General features: G+C 39.0%; 2 protein-coding genes and 1 long non-coding RNA gene across 9 annotated transcripts in view; 2 read left to right on the forward strand and 1 right to left on the reverse strand.

Moving 5' to 3' along the window:
• HOXA3 (homeobox A3) overlaps nucleotides 1-16,132 on the forward strand; it is a 43,769-nt gene extending 27,637 nt beyond the window's left edge. For 5 of the 7 annotated variants that reach the window (XM_027826264.3, XM_043541018.1, XM_043541019.1 and 2 more), the window contains 3 exons: nucleotides 1,435-1,515; nucleotides 12,505-13,081; nucleotides 14,525-16,132. In XM_027826264.3, coding sequence (XP_027682065.1) covers nucleotides 12,622-13,081; nucleotides 14,525-15,294 — 1,230 coding nt within the window. In that variant the 5' untranslated portion in view covers nucleotides 1,435-1,515; nucleotides 12,505-12,621 and the 3' untranslated portion in view covers nucleotides 15,295-16,132. Of the gene's footprint in view, nucleotides 1-1,434; nucleotides 1,516-5,281; nucleotides 5,401-9,536; nucleotides 9,656-12,504; nucleotides 13,082-14,524 lie in introns of those variants that run through there. The other 2 variants (XM_043541015.1, XM_043541016.1) reach the window with 2 other exon arrangements.
• On the reverse strand, nucleotides 6,638-9,491 carry LOC119565395. Its single transcript, XR_005224020.2, has 2 exons — nucleotides 9,356-9,491; nucleotides 6,638-7,976 (listed from the first exon to the last, which is right to left on the reverse strand). It is a non-coding gene; the product is annotated as an uncharacterized LOC119565395 (long non-coding RNA).
• Nucleotides 16,133-19,397: 3,265 nt separating the features above from the next.
• On the forward strand, nucleotides 19,398-23,041 carry HOXA2 (homeobox A2). Its single transcript, XM_007053656.4, has 2 exons — nucleotides 19,398-20,885; nucleotides 21,417-23,041. Exons 1-2 carry the CDS (start codon nucleotides 20,504-20,506, stop codon nucleotides 22,154-22,156), a joined length of 1,122 nt encoding a protein of 373 aa, XP_007053718.1. The 5' UTR covers nucleotides 19,398-20,503; the 3' UTR covers nucleotides 22,157-23,041.
• Nucleotides 23,042-26,266: the final 3,225 nt, after the last annotated feature.

Raw genomic sequence — 26,266 nt, forward strand, 5'->3', positions numbered from 1 at the left:
ATAACAACAAATTAAAAAAAAAAGTCATAGCGTTTGTAAAGTGCTTTATTGCTACTTAGCAACTCTTTCAAGAAGAAGTATAGTTTAAAGGACTGTGGCAGTATAAAATATCGTGGTGTAACTTAATAGCTCCAAAATAAATAGCAGAAAGTCGTTGGCACCATTTTCAGATGCACATTCCATATTTTAAAGGAGGGGGGTAAATCCAATCAAGACATTCGGATCAATTTTTATTCTAGTTGATAACATGATTATTGATTATGGATCAAAATGGTTAAAGAATGAGTTTTAACATCAAATAGAAGCACTCCATGCCCTCACTGTATTTTTTGGAATGATGTGAATATCAGAGCTAAGAAAACAGCAGGCAACCGAATTCAAGCTGGAGATAGCTATCTGAAAAAATTAAGTTTCAATTTGTTTATATATTTTATCAGTGAGCGCTCTAAATTTATGAAAGGGAAATAAACAGCCCAGTAAGCTATTATTGCATTATTTTCTATAGACTGTAATTCTACACCAAATTTCAAATTATTATAGTAATTATGGAACTACTAAATTAGCAAAGCAAAATCTCTTCTCCAAAAGTTCTCCCAAGACAGACTTAATATTTTCCAAGGCTCGGATGACACCCTTCTAAGAAATCGTGTTGGTTAACTATTAGCATTTACATTTACTGGCAATCTTAAGACACAATGCATAGGATTTTATTAGGAATAATGAATGCATGGGGTACGTTATTATATCTGATAAATACCTTAGTAAATGTAATCCAAAAACATTTGAAGAGTATGATTATTGGCTTCTTGGGGTCTGTAATATTATAAGACCGACAAAAAATTACAATATCTAAGTGCTAAATGTTTCTGCTTCGTCTTCTTCTTTTTCCACAACAGCTTTTAATAAAGAGTTGAAGGGTTCGATCCAGCTCTCATTGAAGTCATCGGCAGAACTCTCATAGAATTTAATGGGAATAGATTCGGGCTGGAATCCTTAAGTACTTGAATAAAAATCCTAGTGTACCATGTCCTACATTTAAACTGGAACCACTTTCTTGATTTATTCAACAGAGATGAACATCGCTAGTTGTGTTTAATGTCTGCTCTTGATTAAATGATCCTAAGCAAAGGTTTCCCAGAGGAAAATAAAGCATACATTCATGTAACAAGAGTTTGGAATGACAATATTTCCAAACACTTGGAGACAGAAGGCATAGCAGTCTACCACAAAAGGCGTGTTCAGATACCAGTGTTCTTTATTGTTGTATAAAATAATCTTTTACACATTACACCAATCAATGGATTCCCTTCAGTAGTTTTATACACATCCACGACTTTAGTCTTTTAAAAGAATTAAGCAAACCCAATATTTTTGTATGAATAAATATCTTCCTTTCTGATTCTCATTCAGGCTTTGCTTGTTGCTTATTTACAGAACTCCAGTGCACCGAAAAAGACGATTTACTGAGCGATAACAGCAGGAAACAATTCAGTCCACTGTTAGAAGTTTTAGGAGGTAAGGACTTCGGAAAGTAAAATCTGTCGTGGGATAGTTTTGTGTAGAGTTCATATTTCCTAGTGCTTGCATATGTGGGGGAAAATGCTGTTACAATGAGATTTTTATTGTGATAAATATTTAACCGAGTTGGAATTTTCCGGATTGAATCCATTCATCTTCTATGGCTGGTGAATGCGAGTGTCTCGACAGACAAAGAAATATATGGAACAGAATTAATAGCAGTCCTCATAGAGGCATTTGAAAAGGGAAAGATGCAAAGTAATTTAAAGAGCGAAAGAAGTTGGTAATTTCTTTGGCATTCTTAGTTCCGTCCAAAATTGAAGTCTCAAAGCAAGAGACAGGTAGTTGAAGCAATTTTAGTGTTGGGTGGCTTTCGTAGTTTTTTTGGTTGGTTCCCTTGAGTAGTTTTGCAATGACTCCTGTGTGATTTGGAATTAGGAACATAAAAATAAATGTTCTGATTTTAGAAACTCTGGCTTTTGCTTCAGAAAATACACCAGAGGAGCATCGGTTTTATGTGTTTTATATATTTTGGACTTCTCTGCATTGTGTGCATGTTTCTTTCATGATTCAATTGTTTTTTAAACAAATACATGTAATGCTCTTCATGGTGACAATATTATTTTGGCAATGGTAGCAGAGGATTATATAGAACTGTTTCAAATTCTTGCCAGATTTACCTGCTTATTTTTTATGCTGATACATAATTAGTGTAGTTTACTACCTTTTAAAGACTGCTATAAATTATAGGGCTACATGGGCTGCTTGTGTTGATTTAATAGCCTGTTGAAATCCTTCCTACAAAGAGACAGGCAAATATCCATTCATTCCCATTTTAAGAAAACGAAAAGAAAGCATTATTTAATAGAATAATAATTTTATCCCGCATGCCCCACATATATGCCTTTGTCCAGAAATAATTGTTATTTGTAAATTAACCATATATTCACAAGTTTCACTCAATCTCAGTAAAAATGTCTTTAAATAGGTTGTATCGTTTTTAAATGCATTCTTTCTTTTAACCTGAAAAGGAATTATCAAAATTCAGTTGAACTAACTTCATCAGTAACAAACACATATGTATCGGTAAACAACTTTGCCCTGTCGATTTCAACTGGGAGAGAACGGAAATAAAAAGTCTACCGTATATCAAATAGTGTTTTCATTTCTTCATTCACATAAGGGGATAGTCTTACCTTTTAACTAGTGACATAAGCATAACAATGAAAGGTAGACAGAGAGCAAGAATATTTCGAAATCTACTTATGTAGCCACTTAAAAGGACTATTAATACTAATATTTGCATTCAAATCTGTCACAAAGGGACTCTCTTTATTAGCACACATTTTAAAACAGCTGTTTGTTGATTTTGCTGCTTGGAATCTCAACGCAAAGCCATGTGCACAAAGCATAAAAAAATCAATAGTAAATCTTCTGAGAAAAGTAAGGTTTTCAGCTCTTAAAACAAACTTTTCAGGGCTCCAAATCATGGAGGTAATAAAACAATGTTGAGTCTCCAGGAACAAAGCAATATGTTGGATGGCAAGGCAAATCAAACCTCTGCTACTTTCAAATCCATTTGAATTTGTGTTTGAAAACTCATAATCTTGATACTTGACCAAAGAAAATGAATTCCAGAACCGGTGAAAGGGAATTATTTTCAGCTGCGGTCCAGGACCAGGTAAAGTTAGAAAGTCTCCCCATTCTTCTAAAGCACATCCTGAAGAAGTAATTCATACATCAAGAAGTTACTTTTCTTAATAATTAATTAGTTTATCCACGACATACAATATGTTAATTGTTAAACTGTAGCTTTAACATTAGCTTGATCATTAATACTAATAAAGATGTTCATAGAAATAGGTTTTTTAAGTCTATAGCCATAGCTAGCGTTAAGGCATTTAAGTTTAAGCTGTACCTCTGACTTATGATTGTGATTTATTGCTTTTGTAGTTTCTATTTGCTCAGGACTGCAAGTTCTAAAGCCATCTTTCTGCTTTTGACGCAAAGCAGTCGATAACTTTTTACAACAGACCCAAGGAAGACTTGCTGTGCTTTTTCAGCATCTGCTCCATTATCCATTAATTCCAGTTGCATTGTTGCAGAAGAACTTTTTTATGTGTTTCTTTTATGGAATCTAAAATCACTTTATTTAAAATAGCCATGAATCCATCCCTAGTAAATTTCACTCTTGGTGTAAATGTAGTACTCTGCTATACAGCTAAAAATAGCGTTAGAGTTCTGGAGTTGCATTTGCTATGTGTGTCTAAGATGCTATATTTTCCAGAATTTTTTAAATTCAAGGTTCTTAGTGAGGATAATATATAAATGTTCTACTGCTATCAAAGTCACTTCCATTAGAAAAATTGCAAATTCTTCTTCTGTTTTAATGTCACGCTGACTTTGCTGGAATGTCTACTAATTTATACTATTACTGATGGGTTTAAATTCCAATAACCGTTTATGTTCCACTTTACAATCAAAGCGAGATTATTATATACAGTTTGACCATAAAGTCTGTAGAAGATAAAATTAGTCTTTTTATACAATCTTATTATCGTCAATAAAGTATTGGTGAAGTGATAAAAGAATATAAAAAGTAAGCTAAAAGTTTTCTGTAAAAATGCTAGAGTGGGGAAAGGTTTGAGGCAAATGATATATTGTAAAATGCACAATGGTGGTAAGAAATTCAGAGTGTAAAACTCACCACAGTGGCACAGTAGCACAATACAAGTATGAAATATGTTATTTATCCCAACTATCTTTATAAGAGCTCTTTGAACTTGTGATTTCTAGTGTCTGTGGTAGGATTGTGTAAATACGAAAAACTAAGTCTTAGAGGGAAGACTTCATTCAGATTAGAAACTTGGTCATTTCATAGGTTAACTCAGGGGATGTATATGAGGGCTGTTCCTTTTTTCCTGGACAGTTAGATCATTTTGTTTCTAAATTTTTCATCTTTAGAAGCCTATAATTTTGTGCATCACTCAAATAGTTGTATAGGAAATGCGTAAGCGCAGGTTTAACAGGAAGGTCCCAGAAGATTTTGCAAAATTCAGATCGTCCACTCTGAAGCCAGGAGCATTCTTCATAGGGTGTTACAACGACAAAAATCAACCACATTATTAGAGGAGACTCTTTTTGCCTTTGTCAGGTAATTGCAGGTCTTTTTAGTTTCTACAGCTGCCCTGTTGTAAAGTGTGGGTGTTAAGCAAGCGCCATACAATAGCAATATAGAGAAGCCTGTAGGGAAGATTGGTAATCAGAGTAGTCATTAAGGAGTTCCTTATTGAAATAATAGTATCAAGGTTTGACTTTATTATTGGATTGCAAAACACGCCATCATTAAGCGTAGATCAGTGTGGCGGTTTTGTTTGGGAAATGCCAGTTAATTAGGTTTAGTATAAAAGTTCATTGTAATCACGTAATATGAAAATAATTCCTCTTACCTTGCATGTGATTTTGTGTAAAGAAATATTAAGTGTGGGGGAAAAAATAATCTCCGGTTCCTGATTTTTTTCTTTAAATTCTTCTTAATGTATTTGGTTAAGGCTTTAAAAATCAGAGGACTGCGCTTAGAAACCTTGTTCCTTCAGTGATTCCCTATTTCAAATAAAAGGATTTAAGTTGACGTATGACCACGTGAGCACATAATACAGCGCATTATTGTGGCATTTGGAGTGGAGACCCGGGCTGGCTTCGTCTGTGATTACGCTTTTCCAGTTTCTGTTCAGAGCAAGCACTGCTTTCTATTATTTTTTTCCCTCCCTCTCCCCTGCAAGAGCTTTCCATTTCGGTTGCAGCTTTCGTTCCTTATGGAAAGGTTATTGTCGAGCTGATAGGACGGAATGCTTCGTTAAAAAGGATGGATTTTATTTTAAGGTATTTCCGTTGATTGTTCATTTATGTGGTGAGTTATTGCTCGTGGAGGCAAAGGTCAGTAGAAAAGGCTTAAGGGTGTGCGTGGATCCAAATCAAGCTTCGTTTCTCCCTTTGTTTCAATTTGCTGCCGAAAATATTCAAGTCTCTCTTCGCAGCAAAGAAACCAGAGAGTTTCTCATTTTCCCCCCTAGAGATTCTGTTTTTCTTTTATAGGGATCTCCCTCCGTTAAATCTCTTTTAAAGCTACATTACTGTTGTGTTTTATGATCAAGTGGAGACTGGGAGGATCTTATTTTTCCTGAAATATATACATATCTGTGTATACAAGAGTATTTCAGGAGATTGAGAAACACCCCTGGAATGGAGTCGGGGTTCGATTTGTGGCTGTCGTTATTGTTGTTTTGTTTTCTGTGTGCTTCTTTTGCTGATTCCGGCTCCGAAAATCGATGAGTATGCAATTGTGCTGCCATTTTATTTATGATGCTTAGTGGTACTTTGTTTACCATGCGAGCAGGGCTGGATTAGCTCTCTACCGTATTGAGGTTAACAATTCCAATTGAGAAGGGATTGCCTTTGTTTCCTTAGTGAAACCAAACCTGGATTTAGCTAAGAATTATCTGGCTATGAACAAATGTCCATCCACCAATTCTAACAATAAATCAGCCTCTGGAAATTTGTTTTACTCTGAATGGGGGATCTGGAAAGCGAGGGGGGGAGGGGACAATCTCCTTTCTGTAAGGATTTACATGATCACTAAATTTCCTATCTCTACCACTATGTCATAACCTGCTCTATAAAACTACATATATCGCGTAGAGGGAAATGCACCTCAAATAACCCAAAAATGAAGGGATTCTTTGTGTTCTACAAGGGGACAAATGTTATATAAAATTACATCCACCAGTGAGTTCCAGCTTTGGGAAAGGTCAGAGTGCTGAGGTTTGATTTATGTTTCCAGTGAGTTGGGGCAGCGTGCTCGCCTAGATGCGGCTGTGTCATTTTGTCCCAAATTACTGGGCAGTTGTAATTACTCAATTTATGAGCGGGTCATGGAAAAAAATCGAACTATTAGAGACAAAACGTTCTTTACTGAAACACAAAGGCAGAGTTTAATTTAGAACGACTCCCTGCCATTTCTGCACGGTCCCAGAAAGCGGAAATGTAGAATTTGGGTTTAGCTGCCAACAGATACACTCCGAGCAGAACTGACCCAAAGAAATGCCAATTCCCCCACACATAATGAAGCATGTTCCTCTTTATTAGACATAGTGTTTTTCTTACGCAATTAAAGGAAGGGTATTTCACTCCCAACAGTGTGTTTAAAGCTAAAGCAGGTCAAACCATATTTTAAACGGGCCGAAACGCGTCGTGAAAATAAAATGTAAGCTTTAATTGCAGCCTTATTGCTTGTCATCGTTTCTGATGATTTACGACTCAGTTCTGGTGCATTTTTGACCCAGTTAAAACAATCATAAATAAAAAAGTCCCAATATAAAACGAGGAAGACCAAGAACAGTTGTGTAGATGGATATTTCGAAAGCCTTTCTGCTTGTGTAAATAATCAGAGTGTTGAGTAAATACAAAATGAAGTGTCAATTGCGATTTTATGGTGTTCGATAACACAAACTGTAATGCAGATTAAACAGGCTTGTCGCCAATATTTGATAATGCACTCATTTTCTAAGGCAACTCACATCCTTGCTCATCTGTGTAATTACTTGGATGTACATTTTATCAGTAATTTCTTCAATTCTCTCCTTTCCCCGATTTGAATAAGGTAGAATATTCTTTCCCCTAAAATATGCAGAAATTATAAATCCTTTATAATCTTAGGCGTTTCTGCCAGAACAGATCAAATCAAGATTTATATTAGCTATCTTACACCGAGACTGACAACATTTCCGTGAGTGGAGAGAACTCCGATACAATGTAAACTCTCCAGAAATACACTACATTTCAAATCTCAAATATTTAACCAAAATATAGAGGAAATTCTTCCCTCAAATTAAACCTTTGCAGTCCCATTGGCTTCTGTGGGGTATTAGGGAAGGACGGAATTTCGGCCCTCTGTTAGTGAAAGATACATGCATTTATCTTTGTATAACATGCAGTGCAAATATGCGCATTATTATATGTTACATCAAATTCAAATCCAGTCATACAAAGAAAAATCACCTGCGCGCCTTAAAATTACATCTTTGGGTAGCGAGAAAAACAGGACCTGTCTAGAGTTATTGCAAAGTAACTTTCTTTTCTTATGCAGTAAAATGTATCAAGGAAAACTATATCGCAGAAGCTCAATAAACCATTTAATTTCTTGAATTAAAATACCTTGACAATCCCCACGATTTAGAACAAAGAATCTTCCCCTTATTCCTCCCCCTTCCAAAACAAAATACATATTTCAGTCCAAACTTTAAACGCGCTAATATTAAAACATCAAATATTCCCGGAGTATCCTGAAGAGCTCCCAAAATCGTCACCGTTTCCTGAGTCCGGAGGTTTCCCCTCTTTGCTCTAGGAGGGTTCTGTAGGGATTCTGTAGGGGTTTCTTTGATTGCATCTTGCTATGTTAGCTGGAAACAGGGAGAAAGACAAATCAGCAGTTTCAGAAAAAAAGTGTGGGGTTGATTATTGACTAAAGAAGCTTTTCTTCAAATGCAACATTCAAGGGGCTGTTTGAAGCAAAATGCATACGAGTGAATTTTTGCCTCTTCTCCCCTCCTACGCTGCCCGACTTCCCCTTTCATGTTGTGCCATCGCAATATGCCATAAGGAGCAAGTGTTTTCTGTTTTAGTGCTCTGTTTACAGCTTTGGTGCATGAAGCCATAAATCTTGTATAGCCATAAATGACAAAAACCATTGGTATGCATAAGAGGCCACCCTGGCCTTATAGTGCTTTTTATTTGTCGTTTGCTTTGTTTTTGCTTTAAGGTGACACTGTGCTCCCTTGCGGTTTTAAGCATACTATTTATATTTTTAACACCTTAATTAACGAAGAAACGACAAATTTACACCTTGTAATTATTCTAAATCGCCACTTAATGTGTTTCACCCAAACCGGCTCCTTTATGCGGGATTATAGTCTTAAACTTGATTCGAACTGTAATTCGGGCTGGAATCCGAAAGGAATTCCATGGTTGTTGCTGACGCTTGTATATTTCTGTTGTCAAATTTGGGTTATTTTATTTTATTTTTTTTTTTAAAAAAAGCACTGAAGCTCAAAACATAAGCCCCCCAGATACACCTCAGCAATCTATACAGATAGGTGTGCCAACATAGGCTTAGCGTGTGTCAAATGTCTGTGTGTGATTACGTGAAACTATACACATGCACATATGGGTGGATATCTCTATAGGTATATCTATGTGTATGTATGCGTAGATCCATATCTGCACATAGGTGAATATGTCAGTATGTGCATATATGTGTGGATATCTGCGTGGGTGTATGCGCATGTGTACATCTCTACTTGCGTGTGTGTATACTCACGCATGCATGTTTAATTACTAACTATAATTAGTTCATTTGTTCCACTAAAAGCATTGCCCAGAGCACAGATCTGATAGGAGTTGCTTGGATGAAAGACATAAACTACAGATTATTAATTGTTATTGTTATTGTTATTATTGCGAATATTACTGACTAGGTCTCCCATAACTTTCAGCATCGAGGAGCTCGTGTAGAGAATATTCCATATCTACCAAAAACCGATTCACACAAAAAACTGGTCAGAGTGACCCTTTGTGAGCGCCGTTTGTCTTCATTAGCATAATTTTCCTGGACTTTAGTGACGCCTCGGTGCGGGGGGAGCTTCACTCCTTCACTCCCCTTTCTCCTCTCACTCCTTCATTCCTTCTCTGCAACCCCCACCCTGCCCCGGACTTCCCGAGGCGGCTGCGTTTTTTCCCCCCACCAGGCGTCCTTTGCGTGTAATATTCATAAGAAACATACCCATTTTCTGTGGCATTACATGAGGGAAGCCCTGAGACTTGATAGCTCTCATCTTTGGGCCCCGCTTTCTGCCCTAGGGGCTGAGCAGGGAGAGGGAGGGGGTCCGAGCCGAACCAGCGAGTCCTGAGCAGTGAGTGCTCCTCCGGTCTTGGCTGGTGGGTTCCTTGTGCAGATGACTTGAGCCGGTGCCCATCCCGGAGCCGAAGGGACTTGGCTGGGGGAAAGTTCTGCTCCCTGGGTTGTGTGTCGCCGAGCCTCCAAAGAGCATGTTGGCTTCCGCCTCAGTCGTCAGAAGTTAAGGTAAGCAGGCCACAAATACGCTGCTATCAGTTGTGAATGGCGGAGTTTATGTCCCAGTGATTTATGACCATAGACTTAAATCTCGGTTCAAGAAGAGTTCACAAGCGGGAGCTTCCTCCCAGGCAGTGACTGATACCCTGACACTTCGCATGCAGGCAGTTTCTCCCTCTTCCCTGAACTTTTCTTTATCTGTCAGGAAATCTTTAGGGGCTGCCTGCTTTTCTCTCCTGGATCAGAGTTCGGGCTGGGGGGCGGTGGGGGGGGGGGGGGTAGGCGGGAAGGAGGTTGGTACTAAGAGATTTTGTCAGATGTATCAGGGAGGGGGAAATAATGGGGAAATGGGGAACAAGTGAGGGACCTGCCCTAGTAAGGCAACTTTCCTCTGTGTCTTCTTTATCTTTCAGAGAGCTTGTTAAAGTGGCACTTGTTTAATGCACAAATATTGATCTTGTCGGCGGAAGGGCCACTCCAAGATTTTGGGGCCCAATTTTGCTTTCACACCCATGCGACCCCAATGAAGTCAGTGGGGTCGCACGGGCATAACCGAGGACAGAGTCAGGACCTTTGTCTTGAGCGTGTAAAAGAGAAACGTTTCTGCCAGCCCAGGCACCGGTTGTAGTGACAAACTTTTGTCCTCCCCTGGTTTTAGTATCTATGGCACTTATAAAAAAAGAGAAACGGCCACGTTGTACTCACAGCTTCCCAGTTTTCTATAACTTTGCAGAAGCTGCTTAACTTTGGACACCAAAACCTGAGTTGCTCTGTCTGCAAATAGATTTACCAGAACCTACAATATTTCTCTCTCAAAATCAAGTTGCTTTTTGTTTTTGTTTTAGCTCCTTGCGGAGCTCTGGAAATATTCTCCACCAGACTTTCTACTCAGCATTATCCCCCTGGACATGTTAGTCAATTTAACAAACTTTAAAATGTCAAATATAAAGTGAAGCATTTTAAATGGGCGACCATGACGCTAAGATCACTATTATTTAATTAATGTATTGTTTTCCTGAGACTGGGAGTCCCATATCTCTGTGTGTTTCAAGGGAACTAAATGAAAACTACTTTAGGGCCTAAGAATCAGGCACAGTATATGGTGGGGGGGGGGGGGGGGGGGGGGAGTTGTGCTTTATAATTGAGGAACTGGAAATTAATATGTTTATATGTATATGCTTTACAGTATATGTGTTACAGATCTTGACCAACTTATTAGTTCAATAACATCCATGGGTCTCAATTAATAAAAAAATCAAATGGTAACGCCTTTTGCGGGTTTATTAAAGTAACTAGTCTATAATAAAACAAAGGGACCATTTCTTTCTAAGTAACTTGTATCACTTGAAATACCTATATTTGTAATTATTGGTGGATATTGTGTAACACTTTCTCCCCAAAGGCTCATGTGGTTTTAGGTGCCTTGGAAAAAAAATCAAAAGACAGGAGACTGTAGAGCACTATTTTTGACCCGGTGTAGCTGTTTGTCAGCAACAGGGAGGTGGGTGGAGGTGGAGAAAAGGATTTTAATTTCTGAAAATAATGTGTGTGTAAGAGTTCCTAGATTGGAGATAACATTCAGATCTCCTTTCCCATTATTGAAGACACATCTTTAACTGGTTATTCTCAGGCAGGTAAACAGCATGAGTTACAAAAAAGATTCACACGGGCTGTAGGAGCATTTTATGGTTTGTGTGTCCATTCCCTCTCTCCAGCCAAATGACCCTCATACATCAAATTACATAGCAGTTTCAGAGACAGAACCTATTATCGTTAAGTTGGAAGGAAAGTTCAAGCCGTGGTCATGGAGATGAACGCTGGTTTTTCAGGTTCCTGGTGTTTTTTCCAATCCATCATGTTTTAACAGGTAGAATTTGGTAGCTTCCATGGAAAGAAGTAGCTCCAAAATAACTATAAAAAGTGTCCTGATTCCTTACGAACTTTTGATTATAATCGTCATTCCTAGAGAACAACATTCCATTTCTGGGATTCTTTTAAAAGTGAAAGACATGAGAGATGGAAATTCCAAACAGGCCGATTCTACCAGGCTCACTTAAGAGAAAACTCACAAGTGACAACTGGAGAGCAGTCCCCAAATTATTTACTTTGATGGCTTTGTAAAGCTGTTTGGTCCTGGTAGCTAAATCTGTGTCCCAGTTTAAATTCACTGCAGTTAAAACTGATTTATGTGAATGGGGGGAGGGGGGAGGGTATTAAATATCTAAAGTAGTACCAGCTTAATCTGCAAGTAGTGCTTCTTCCATTTAATGTGTGTCAGCTTGTATTGTTTTTGTCAAGTGTTTTATAGACAAACAAAATATGCATTAGACTGCGTGCGTGTGGATCTTCTTGAATGGAAAGGCTTTGAATGGTTTTTTCTTTTCCACGTAATATATATTTAAAAAGTCTTATCCAAACTGTAACCACAATATAAATATTAAAAATAAGATGGCAGTGGTTACGGTGAAGTACAGGAGAAAGGTTTATTACTCTCCGACAGCAGTGAAAGTGAATGAGAGAACTACTCCCCTAGTGTAACATACGTTTTCCTTGATCACCCTTATCTGGAAGCATTGTATTTAAATAACCTCTCGGGTTCCTTGTGTGATAAATGATAAAACAATTCACGGTGTTATAAACCCTGGAAAACCCCTCTCCTGGTGCAGTAAACCACATATTTGTAGCTGCCAGTAAATTCAGGCAGCTTTTATATCGAAATTCTCTTAGCCTAAGGCCAAGTCATGCTGCTAAATATTGCTGACCACTTTTTCTTTTATGGCTTTCATGTCACTTAGCTATTGAAAGTAAGATGGATTTGTACTATTTCTTCACTCTAGTGTGCTTTCGCTACACCCTAGGTCTACCAGGAGAGGCCATTGGAGGAAGAACGTCACGTGACAGAGGGGTGCCAATGTTATTCTTTAAGGGTGTCAAGACCCTGTCAGTTTGTGAAATAAATATTGGGAAACAACGAAATGCAAAAAGCGACCTACTACGACAGCTCTGCAATCTATGGTGGCTACCCCTACCAAGGAGCAAATGGTTTCACTTATAATGCTAGTCAGCAGCAATATCCTCCATCTTCATCACTTGTGGAAACTGAATATCATCGACCTGCTTGCTCTTTACAGTCACCTGGCAGTTCTGTGTCCCACCATAAGACCAATGAAATCAATGAGAGTTGCATGAGGACCATCACTAGCCAACCCATTCAGCCCCCAGTTATTTCAGAGCAGCAACAGCCTCCAGCCCAGCAGGCACCACCTCCACCTCCACCCTCTGTCTCACCACCTCAAAATGCCAGCAGCAATTCTGCCCCAGCTAACACTACCAAGAGCCCAGTTATTAACTCACCCACCATGTCCAAACAAATATTCCCATGGATGAAAGAGTCTCGACAAAATACAAAGCAGAAAAACAGCAGTTCCAGTTCAGGTATGAAATGTATTTACATTATAAGTGACTTACTTAGTCTGGCCGGCCAAATTGTGGGATCAAGTATTTGTAGTTTGTCCGAGATATGTTATCTTTTAAAAAAATATTGTGGGAGTAACCTTATTTCAAATATAACTTTTTAACCATGTATCTTCTAGAAAGTATTTCAGAATGCTTTAAAGTGACTTTGGTAAAATGCTAAACTCAGCCTTGCAAATTATTTCTAAGTTATTTAGTTTCCAGGTGCTTCTATTTTGTAGTGTCTACGCTTGATATAACATTTACCTCTTAGTCTATAACATTCCATTCCACAGGTTATGTTCTTTCTTCTATTAAATCATGTCAACATCTAGAGGCCTAGGCCTCTAGCCAGAGGCACATCCTGAATATTTTGTTGGCATAGTGCTATTAGAATAATAAGACAGTGACCTAGCCCTGCTGAATTGTAAATGGAATAAAATAGCTCATAATCATCCGCAGTCAGGATCAATGCTTTACGTATACTCAGAACCTATTCTTATTTTAGCAGACTGGCAAAGTTACAAGCCTGGTAAACAAAGATCAGTTATGAGTAAAATAAAGTTAGGTCCATAAAAATATTACCTGGGGATTATAGTATATATGGACATTATTATTACACAAGTACACCTAAATCGATAACACAAACTTATGTTCCCAGGCATTTTGTTTATATTTACCATTTCCTACATTTCCTGTGTACTGTGGAAATAGATTCCAAAACTTTAGCAAATTTTTTCTTTCATGTATTTCTTATGGTTTGATAATGTTACCATTTACAATGTTGTATGTCATGTATTATTTTATTCATAAAAACAATGTGTGTTTATATATATATGTATACATAGTACATATATGTTTATATTTATGTGTATATATACATGTATATGTTTATAATTATATTTTTGTTTGTACATATGGGACATGTGCACATGAGTGTGAGTGTGCATACAAACACACACACAGAGTTCATGTGAGTATGATGAGATTTTTCAGACCATTCTGGGGGATTCCATTCATGGAAATATCTAAATCCTCTGGACTGCTTTGAGGAAACCAACAATAATATATAACATTTAATCAGACTTTTGCATTGAAGAGTCCATAAGACTCGCTTTTAAAAAATCTTTTCTTCTTGTATAAGGATTATTTCAGGTAAACTACAATATTTGGTGCTGTGTTTATTGAGGCAGTTATAGTCATATAGTGACACTTCAAAGGTGAAGGAAAATAATGGTGAGCCTTTCAATGCTTTTAGCCTGGCATATTTTAGTTATAGAAAGAAATATGTATGTTTCACTAGGATATTTGTATACCAGAGAACTGGAATCTACAGACACTAATCCTAGCCATGGCTTCTATTGTTTCTGGTTACTGTGTTCAGGTTCCACCATGTTGATTGTATTCTTTGTGTGATTTACATAGGTGAGAGCTGTGCTGGTGATAAAAGCCCTCCAGGGCAAGCCTCCTCTAAAAGAGCACGTACAGCTTATACAAGTGCCCAGCTGGTAGAACTGGAAAAGGAGTTCCACTTCAATAGATACCTCTGCAGGCCAAGAAGGGTAGAAATGGCTAATTTGCTCAATCTCACAGAAAGACAAATCAAAATATGGTTTCAGAACCGCAGAATGAAATATAAAAAGGATCAAAAGGGAAAGGGCATGATGACCTCTTCAGGAGGACAGTCCCCAAGCAGAAGTCCTGTGCCTCCAGCTCCTGGGGGGTATTTAAACTCTATGCATTCTTTAGTAAACAGTGTTCCCTATGAGCCCCAGTCTCCTCCATCATTTAACAAGCCTCATCAAAATGCCTATGGCATCCCTGCATCATATCCGGCTCCTCTCAATAATTGTCCGCCTCCTCAAAAGAGATACACGGGGACAGCAGCGGTTACTCCTGAATATGATACTCACCCTCTTCAAGGCAACAGTTATGGAAATCCACATATACAGGGAAGCCCCGTCTATGTGGGGGGCAACTATGTGGACACCATGACCAATTCTGGGCCTTCCATCTTTGGTCTAACTCATCTCCCTCATCCTTCCTCTGCCAACATGGACTACAGTGGGACTGGGCCAATGGGCAACAATCACCACCATGGACCTTGTGATCCACACCCAACATATACAGACCTTACTTCTCATCATCCTTCTCAGGGAAGAATTCAGGAAGCGCCCAAACTCACCCATCTGTAACAGACATGAGTTACTAAGTGGAATGAAGTCCCCAACTTTTTAAAAGTACTTCCCACCCTTCCCTCCCATCTCCCTCTATTTTTGTTTTTGTTTTGTTTTGTTTGGTAAAGCGTTCTATAGTTTACGTGACGTAGCAATATTTGTTGCTTGAATTGCTCTATAGTTTCAATAGTGGATATTTATCTTCTTGAACTGTAGCCTTGTGTCTCGCTTTGGGAGTATACATAGGCTTTATACTTTACTTCTACACTTTTATCAAAACAGGGTATATGAACAAATTTTCTATAACAATAATTCTGAAATGTGAATTTGTTCGTACAAATTGATTGATTGATCCCACAGGGAAGCAATTTTTTATTGCACTTCTTTTAAATAGCGAGAAAGAAATCAAAGGCGCTTGAACAGGGGCTCCCTGGACAATTATTAATACGTGTTAAGTCTTTCAATGTGTGTATGCTGGTGAACATTCAGATTTATTTATATTTTTTTTAAAACATTGAATAATCTAAGTGTTTAAAATTTTATTTATCCCCATCTGTTCATATTTATATATATATATAAAATTCTGTACCATGAATATTCAGGAGGTATTTACCTGGCCGTATGTTAGATGGCATATTGGCATAAGTAGGAAATATCATTTGAAAGGAAACTATTACTCCTTTATTTAAAAATATAATAATGCAATAAAATCTGAAAAATTGATCACAAATTGAATAATTTATGCTTGTAACATCCAGCTAAATGGAAAATGTGTAAACCTGAAAAGACTAGATTTGTTTTGAAAGTTATACATTCCTTGCTGCTCACATTCTGACAAAAATAAAGTTTTTATTCTGAATAATAAAGAGTTAAGAAACGGTTATTTGTTCAAAAAGACCCAAACCATGTGATCACTAAGTGAACAGATATAGATACACACACACACAAATATCCGATACCCAACCCACGTAAACAGCGCCTTCTGTTTTCCTTATCAAGGTTTTAAAACTGCAGTGAATTGGCAAATCCCAATATGTCTTATGAGCTGTGACAATTTCAGCGTTGAAAATACCAAGGATGCAAACGATCCGCCTTTTGTGTCCATAACGCTAGGTGCTGAGCTGCCGGCATGCTTTACAGGCACTGCTATTGGGAGGATATTTTTGTCTGAATAATATTTATTTGGGTCAGAAACACAACCATGTTTATTTCGCAAACAGCACTACTCCACATAAAGCTCGGGTGCCCGCGCCGAACAGAGTGATTCCTGAGACAGTGTTCGTAAGGGTAAGCTGGTCCTTGGTCTAGGGATGTTGGATTTCGCCATGTTGGGCTTTTTTTCCCCCCTGCAGGAACCCACTTCACCAACAGCCGTCCATATGGAAAAGGCTCTTCTCGCCTCTGCACTGGAGGGACCTTTGGAAAGCTGGGAGCTTTCTACTCCCACACTTTTCCTCCCAGGGTCAGAACAGACAATTCATCGCCTGTTACATTGTGCTGGGAGGAGGGGGAAATTAAATAAAGCAAAGAGAGCTAAGAATAAAAATAAGATAATGCACATGGATATTTTGAAGGCACAAATTAAAAAAAAATTAATACTGAGAAATACAGTTCATCACCCCACTAGAGAAGAAACCAGAATAAACCAGCTGTTTAGGTTTGTGTACACTTTTTGGAAGCAAAGCTTGTTGTTCAGGCTCATAAACAGGATTACAATGTAGTTCGGGATATTTTCTTCTCAATATGTTGCTTCCTATTCGGCTATGATTTTAAAAAAATGACCCGATTTAGTATTTTTTTTCATTTTTGTTAATCTGGTTTCCCACCCCACTTCACCTCCTCCCTTTTCTGGCCATGATGGGGGAGGGGAGACAAGAGGGCTCTAGCTTTTGGTTAAAAAACGCAATATTGCAAAATACTTACTCTCTGCATGGTTTTCGATAATAAATTAGCAAGCTATTCATTTGCAAGGCTATTCCGATAGGAATCTGTATTAACTGGAATCCAGAGAAGCGAATCAACATACTAAAATAAGATTTTTATTTCATAATACTATGTGACCTTATTTTTAAAATTCAGACTATAAATCAGGAGGGACCTTAATAGATTCGGGTGAAATATACACATGTATGTATATAGACACATAAACATATGCCAAGTAGATATTAACCCATGCTGTTCAGTGTCTGTGTCTTTTAATGCACAGGAAAAATGTCGCCATTTTGGTCTCACTCTAAAATATTATTAATCGTGAGTCTTTATCTTGTTCTGAGAATCATCCTTGCTTGAAGTTTGTTGAAAATATTATAATGTATCCACGAATCTATATATAAGTGTTCTGCAAAAAATATATATAACATTTCAGTCAAAGAAAACGATTTTGTATGTATTTATTTTGTATACATATATATATATTTATACCTCAACTGATGAAGAGGTTGCCTAGAATCTGTCTGATATTTTTCATTGAATCATAATATATATTCAAAACTGACCTAGGATAGAACATTAATGTGAAGACGAAGAAAGTATCTTTTGGCAATTGATAAATCCAGAAAGGATTATTTAGGAAATGTTTCTGTTTTATTTAAACAACTCTTGTTTTAGGCAGGTTAAATAAAATCAAAGGAAATGTCAGAATCTATGAATTCTTCATGTGTTGCTTCTTTTAGCACAGATAATTAAATTTATAAAAATATTAGAAAGAATTTGGCTTTCCACTCCCCCCCCATTCCAAATACATATATGAGCGCAATTTCCCCTACTCTTTCCAGAAAAAATATATATCATACATCTAGTTTGTTTCCATTTTTAAATTTCTATATTGGATTTTTTTAAAAAATCTATTGATTAACACATATTTATAAAGGCAGAGTAATAGATTTTTACAAGTATTTTGCAGTTCACTGTCCGAAGAGAAAAACCTTTTGTTCCAGGTGGTTTTTGTATTATACCGACCCACAAGAAAATAAATAGGATGAATAAATAAATAAATAAATAAATGCGCAGAATACCTACACCCACACGGTTTTTACTTACAAAGGCTCGTTACACTCGAAATCTCCCTCTATTTCTCTCCTTTTATTGTTTTTTTCATCCTACTGTTAATTCCAACATTTTAAAGTAAAAATAACCCTCAGCACCAAGCCAACTAGAAACGTATATTCCCACAGTACTGAGAATAACTCTGTAGAAGTACATTTTAAAAGGAGCCCTTTTCAGTGTTTACTTGCGTTTCTTGCTCTCCTTCTTTGCTCGGTCACATTTGATCTTGGAAAGAGCAAGAAGGTTTAAATGTGTTCTTAAGGGCCAGTAGCTGTCAAACCTTTTGGCGGACAAGATTGATCACGCGCAGGCATCACCAGAGCTTTGTTTGTAGTAAAAGCAAGAAAATTAAACCCCCAGCATTTTCCAACAGCATCTATATTTATAAGGCATCCCTTTTGAGGTATTAAATGACAAGTCTCTTTCTATATTTTATTTAAACAACCTAACAAAACAACCCCCCCTTTAAAATGCCCCAACCCCATTCCTCCTTTCCCAGCCTTTCCCAGATATACTTCATCTTGTGGATTTATTAGCTTCAGACCGAAGGGTTTTGGTCAGTCTAGGACAGAGTGGAGGTCTAATGATCAGTTTGTTATTTGAACCGCTTACAAAGATTCTGGCGATTCCTTTCAATGCAATTCCGAAACAGAGCAGCTATTGCCAGCGCGAGGCTGATTTGGCTTCCTTGGACTATTAAAAAAAAAAAAAAAGCACAACAATGATGTTTTTCATCTTGAATATAAAATGCTACACGAAACAGATATGGCCTGCGTGCTGTGGAAAAATAAAATTCCGGATGTGGTCATTGTGTTTTAATAATAACAACAACAATTAATAATAAATAGCCATTAGCATCATACTTTTACCACTCTTCTCGATTTGATTGGAAAGGTTGTTTCAAAGCCTCAGCGTTCAGTAGTTTAATAGCTTTGTAAGTTGTAAATCAAAACGATTGTAAACAAAGCAAATGCTTTTGGCTCATACACGGTCATTCAAGTTAGAATCCTTGCAGCATTTCCCCCCGATGTATTAATATTTATATATATATATCTGACACTACCTTCCAATATATTTCCCTGCAATTGAACATACTCACCAGACCCCGTCTAGTACGGTTATTAAGTAAAACATGTCAGCAGAAGCGAGTGTAGTTTACAAACTAATGCACTAGATTGCTTAGAATATTTCCAGTGTATCTATATCTATATGGTAGAGATAGAGATAGATAGATATAGTGCACTTCTGTGAAGTCAACTGCAGTGAAAAGTCATGACCATAAAGCTGTTTCTATGTTATTCTTCCCATAGGAGCAAGGCTGCTGCGGAAAATCCTGCTAAACAATGGGCTCAGAGATCGGCGGCCAATTGTTCTCCATACTGTACATACTCTCTCCCCCCAAAGCAAAAGTGGCATAGAGATGCCAATTCGGGAGCAGTAAACTAGCTTAGGGGGAAGTGCTATTCCCCGGGAAAAAAGCAAGACTCTCTGCCAGTAACTCCTGCCTGGGTGCAACTTCTTATGTGGCTGAGATGTGGGGGCCCTAGGTGTCAAAACTTTGAAGATTAATGGATTACTTTGTTAATGACTCAAAGCGTCAGATTGAGGTGCTTAAATGATTTGCGAGGTGCAAAGCGTTTTCCTGACAGTCCCAAACAATGAGATGAGTGTGCGGGAGGAGACAAGAGGGGCAGCAGTCTGCAGGACAAGCAACCACACACACACACATACACACACACACGCACACACATACACACACACACAGATCATTTCAGATTAGGACGCAAAGCCGATAGAGACAGATATATAATTTCCCCCCTAAAAAGTGTAAATAAAGCCTTTCTGGCCCCCAATGAGGCGTTCCTTCTCGACTTTTTTGGATCAATCAAACAGACAGTGGCTTCTTTTGATTAAAGCCCAAATTGTCATTGGGCAGAGGCAATCATGTGACAGCCAATTCGGTCCAATTTCAACCTTGTCTCCATGAATTCAATAGTTTAATAGTAGCACGGTCCCCATACGGCTGTAATCAGTGAATTAGAAAAAAAACACCCCACCAGCGATCTTCTATGATATATTTTTTTCTTCTCTCTCTCCTTTTTCCTGGGCCTTTCCCCCCTCCCCCCCAAAAACCCTCAATAAGAGGGAACTTTTTCTCCAAGGGGGCTGCGAGTTGAAGGCCATGAATTTCGAATTTGAGCGAGAGATTGGTTTTATCAATAGTCAGCCATCGCTTGCTGAGTGCCTGCCATCTTTCCCCCCTGTCGGTGATACATTTCAAAGTTCATCAATCAAGAACTCGACGCTTTCACACTCGACACTGATTCCTCCTCCTTTTGAGCAGACCATCCCCAGCCTGAACCCAGGCAGCCACCCTCGCCACACCAGCAGCAGCCGTCCCAAGCAGAGCCCCAATGTCAGCAGCAGCAGCCCGGTGCCAGCCGGCGCCCTGCAGCCTCCGGAATACCCCTGGATGAAAGAGAAAAAAGCCTCCAAGAAAACTACCCTCCCGCTTGCTTCGGCCTCAGCCTCAGCCACTGGACCAGCCTGCCTAAGCCACAAAGGTCAGTTCAAAAACTTTCCCTAGAGCTAGCTCTTTTCCTTGGATTGTTACTTTCCCAACTTCACTGGAAATGGTTTGGAGGAGAAGGAGGAAATAATCTGGTGGGCTCCACAATGTTATTAAAACCCCAAACTTTCCCTAACTTGTTTAATGTGGGATGATTTATCTGAGTTGCAGCTGACCTCCTCTTGTCTTGCTGTCCTAGAGTTAGGATATTTGACAGTAATGAAGAGTGATAGATTGCTCCTGCTCAGCTAAGCAGCTGATGCATTAATTATAAATTGTAGTATGGCTAATATAAAGTTTGCTCTGGTAGGTTTGGGAGCTAGATGCAATAATTTTATTGAGGTGGAAAGGGGTCCACAGTATCGGGAGCACAGGAGTGCAACACAATGGATCTACTGCAGCCAAGGGCGGCCATTTTGTTGCAGTTGATATTTTATGCTATATATATACATATTTCTTTCCCCCCTCTGAGGTGGAATGTGCTGGGATGCTAAAATTCAAACTGTGCATTTATCTGTTTTTACAGAGTCTCATGAAATCCCCGAAAGTGGGAACGGTGGATCTAGGAGGCTGAGGACGGCTTATACCAACACCCAGCTTTTGGAGCTAGAAAAAGAATTTCATTTCAACAAGTATCTCTGTAGACCAAGGAGGGTTGAAATCGCAGCTTTGCTGGATTTGACTGAGAGACAAGTAAAAGTCTGGTTCCAGAACAGAAGGATGAAGCACAAGAGACAGACCCAGTGTAAGGAGAACCAAAACAGTGAGGGGAAATTTAAGAGTCTGGAGGACAGCGAGAAAGCAGAAGAGGAGGAGGAGAAATCGCTCTTTGAGCAAACCCTCAATAATGTCTCAGGCGCTCTTTTGGAAAGGGAAGGTTACACTTTTCAACAAAATGCACTATCTCAACAGCAGGCTCAGAATGTACACAATGGAGAGTCCCAAAGTTTCCCAGTTTCGCCTTTAACAAGCAATGAGAAAAATCTGAAACATTTTCAGCATCAGTCACCCACTGTTCAAAACTGCCTATCAACAATGGCCCAGAACTGTGCAGCTGGCCTGAACAATGACAGTCCTGAGGCCCTAGATGTCCCTTCTTTACAGGACTTTAACGTTTTCTCCACAGATTCCTGCCTACAGCTTTCAGATGCAGTTTCACCCAGTTTGCCAGGATCTTTGGACAGTCCTGTAGATATTTCTGCTGACAGTTTTGACTTTTTTACAGACACACTCACTACAATTGACTTGCAGCATCTGAATTATTGAGAAATTAAAGACGTCCTGGCGCCAAGGGTTATGGCTTGTTTCAAATTACTTTCTTTTATTTTTCTTTTCCTGGTCAGTATTTTCTGTTTTTAAATTCCCTTTACTGTGTTCCAGAGCCATTTTTACTGTTTCTTATGAAGTTTTAATTGTGTTCAGTTTAACCTAGCCACATTCTAGGTCCCTCTATGAAAGCAATATATGAGGCCTGTAAGAAAGTGATCATATAGAATTGTATCTTCACTTTCTTTTTATTTTTGTATTACATTAGGATGCGTTGTCATAAGTATTTTTGGTAGAATAAATTCTTGTTTGCTACAAGTAGCTTTCTTCTCTCTCTCTCTAGACTCAGACCATAAGTGGTATTTCCCCCCACCCTCCTCTCTTTATTTAAGTTCAGAAATGAAATTAAGACATTCTGGTCACAATCTCTCTCCTTTTGGTAATTTAATATATTTATTAGAGAGAGAAAAATCACATTTAAATTCTTTATTGCAAAGGTTCTCAGAAGTCAAGTCAAAGTACCCGGTGATTCTCACAAACAAAAATAATAACTAAAACGCCCACAGAGCTCACATAAAGATTTCTTCCTTTTAATGTGCACATAACAGGTTATTCTGTGTGTGAATACAAGTTTTGGGTTTTCTAAACTGTGACAAACACCATACATATGCAGCTTAGCCGTTACAGACAAAATAGAATCTATTGTAAATGGGGAACGTGCCTGCTATAGAACCTGGCTCGTTACAGGGGTGGAAGGCTCTTTTAAAGCATCCTGTTTTTCTATAACTCAACATTTAGGTGTCCAGCAAGTCGTTTTCTGAAACACTTCTTTAAAAATAAAAATGCTAACAAAGTACGCCTCCGATTAGCTCCCATGTGCTGAAAGGTCCCAAGAAAAGAAATCTAAAAAAGAGAGGAAATAAAAAAAATGTTATTATCTGTAAAAATACGTTTAGGATGGGCTTAAATTCTTAGTGCCATTCTTCAGGGGATTTCTGCGAGGTCCAATAACAAAGAAAGTCCCTTTCTTTTTAAACCGGTTTGCGGTGCCAAGGGTTGATCATTAAAACTGGAAGCTAATGGTTAACATGTTTAAATTTCAGTTGAACCACTTCAGCGGCCCACTGTCCAAAAATGTGTTACTTCCTCAATTACAGCAGTAAAGAAGCTCATTAAAAACTCCAGCTAAATTGGTAAGAATATTATTGATATTAATCACCCAGTTCAGAAGGGGAGCGTTTTTTACTCGGCTAAAATCAAGCAACAGATGCTTGCAGGTAGTTTTGCTGCCCACAGATCCTTGATTTTGAGTATTCCGGAATATATCTGAAACACAGTGAATGGATTCATTTGTCTCAAGTACTTTGTTTCCATTTCATTTGTGGTGTGTTGTTTCTCTGATCCGCAACACGTTGCGGATCTGAGATGCGTGGGCAATAGCTGGAAGGGGTTGGATGCAATTCTTCCTACACTCATAAATCACACTCTTTCTATGAATGAGAATGTCATCAAAGAGATCAATGGCAGGAACACATGCACAAATAAAAATCCTCTTACGTATTTGCCGGAGCCGGGGATCCCCGTCTAAAACCATTAAGTTAGAAGGCGTTTAGTCATAATTCATTTTTATTGCTCGTTTAAAACAACAGATTGGCTAAGCTGCGGATGCCACAAAAACCTCGGGCCTGCTTCTTTTCTTTCGCCTCTTCAGCGCTTTCGCTTTTGTAAGAGGGCAGTTTCGTCGAGTATTTTAACGCCTGTTACAAGGTTCCAATGGGATTTAATTGTTAATATATGATTGGCTTTTAGATATTTATGTATGATGTATATACAAAGTGATGTCATAGCATCTTCTTAAACGAACAGAATTGTTTAGGAAAAGACCAGTAAAAGTCTCTCAAGATATATTTAAAAGCAATATCTGTAAATCTACCTGAGATAGCATTCCTCTAAGAAACTCATTGTAACCCCTAAATCTTGAGTGTGTGTGAGACACAGAGTATTGTTTGGGGAATGTCCCAAGAATGTGCATCAGGCGCCAGAAATGCTTCAAAGGCTTGAATTGCTGGAGATGCAAACTCGACTTTCTGCAAACCACGGTGGATCGAACCCACAAAGGAGGCAGGGTGGGGGCTAGCGGAAAGATTTGACTGTTAAAATAGCAGAGCTCTGAATTTGTGTGTGTATTTGCGACCGTGTCTGATGGCAACTTTTCTCGTTGGGGGGATGAAGAGGTATTTATCCCTGGTGTGTCCCCTTCCCTTTATGTTGCACTGTGGCTCTGTAATGGCAGCAGCATTCGAGGCATTAGAAGAGAGACAATGTAACAAAAGACGCGGATTTCTTCAAAACAATGGTGCAGAAACGAAGGGAAACGATTTAAAGGAAGCAGAGGAGAGTAACAGAGGAGCTGTTATTTGGCAAAAATTACGGGTAAATATATAGAGAGGAATTATATGTGCAGATAGATTTGCAGATAGATTGATTTTAAATAGAGAGAAGTTTACTGTTCTTTTAGTAAACAATTCTGTTCTTTGAATATGATGATATAACATCAACGATGTTTATAAATAAATTATACATATACGATATAATAAATAGTTTTGTTAATCGTTAAAGTAGTGAAGAAAAAAAACTGGAAAAAGCCATCTCTTTTATAGTTAACAGATACGCCAGCCTGTGTTAGCACCTGATTTGTACAGCAGTTATCACAACTGATTGACAAGAATTAAATAAGACAATATTGCAGCCAAAAAGGGTGAGCATCCTTCCATATATGTTTGCTGGACTTCCTCCCAGCCCCACTCACGGATTTTAAGAAAGCCAATGTTTTCAAACGGCTATCTAGGCATGTTTGTAAAATGTAAATAGAAGGACAAATCTTTTTATGGATAAATTTAGGCGGGGGACCCTATATTCGTTTTCCGGTGGCGTCAGGACGGCTGTGGAGGTGAAATGGATACAAGGGTGGCCTAGCTGGAGCTTCGAACACTTTTGGTAACTTATCACTTGGAAGAGGATGTTGCACTTAGTATGTGTGGGTGGCTGGAGGGAGGGGGCTGGCGAGTCGAGGGGGAAATAGCCCTTTATATTTTAAAATACAAATAACAATCAGTCGGGCATGGTGACAATGCAAAATCTGCCAAAGTCGAAGTGCATCTGCATAAATCCACACACAGTTCTCCAGGCTGAAAAAGACAAGAATAAAACTATTTGCGAAGTTACGTGGATGGCTCCACATGTTTGACCAGCTCTGTAACTGCCTGTATCTGTCTGAGCAGATAAGGTGAACGTGAAATCAAATGCCAAATACCAACTATCACCCATGCTGTTCTAACCGTTGGTCCTATTTTCCTTGTCTGGAACAAGAGAAAGTTTTAGTAAACTCTGAGATAGATCACACAGGGTGTGTGCGTGTGTGTGTGTGTGTGGGGGGGGCACCTCTGGCAGCAGCTATCTGGTTACTCTCCCCTCTACTCTCTGTATACTCTGTGGTGGAGTATACAGTGACAAAGAGAGCCACCAAGTGACAAAGAGAATTAATTAGAGTTAGGGACTGCAGTGGCCCTTCACCTCCTTTTCTCTCCCCCTCCCCCTTACCCCTGGGCATGTCATCCGGTGCTTGGGTGTGTTTCTCGTTAGGAACTGTCCCTAGATCTCATGCATTGTGTGTGTGTGTGTGTGTGTGTGTGTGTTCACAGGCGCCGCGGGACCCCAGCAGATGGATTGCAGAACCTGGAAAAGCTTCCAGCCTGGCCCACGTTTGCAATCGTCATTCATTTTCCTACACCCCCCCCCCCCCGCAGCCCCGAAACCGACTGAGCTCACGTAGCCTCTGGTTAGCTGGGCAGAGCCCCAGATAGGGGCCGAGGCAGCGGCGCTCCGGCCGCTCGGCGCCCCACGCCTGGGCTCGGTGGCAGAAGCCGGGCGAGCCCGCCTGCCCGCAGCACAATGGGGTTAAATTACAAAAGCGCCTCATTTCCATGCTAATAACATCGGCGCGATGGGGAAGGGGATGGACAAGCCCCTTTAACTCTTGGCTGGTCGAGAGCGGGGCTCTGCTGAGGCTCCCGGAAAGGGGAAACCCAGGCGCGGTCTCCCCCCCCCCCC

This window comes from Chelonia mydas, chromosome 2 (genome assembly GCF_015237465.2).
Source record: "Chelonia mydas isolate rCheMyd1 chromosome 2, rCheMyd1.pri.v2, whole genome shotgun sequence".
Lineage (NCBI taxonomy): Eukaryota > Metazoa > Chordata > Testudines > Cheloniidae > Chelonia > Chelonia mydas.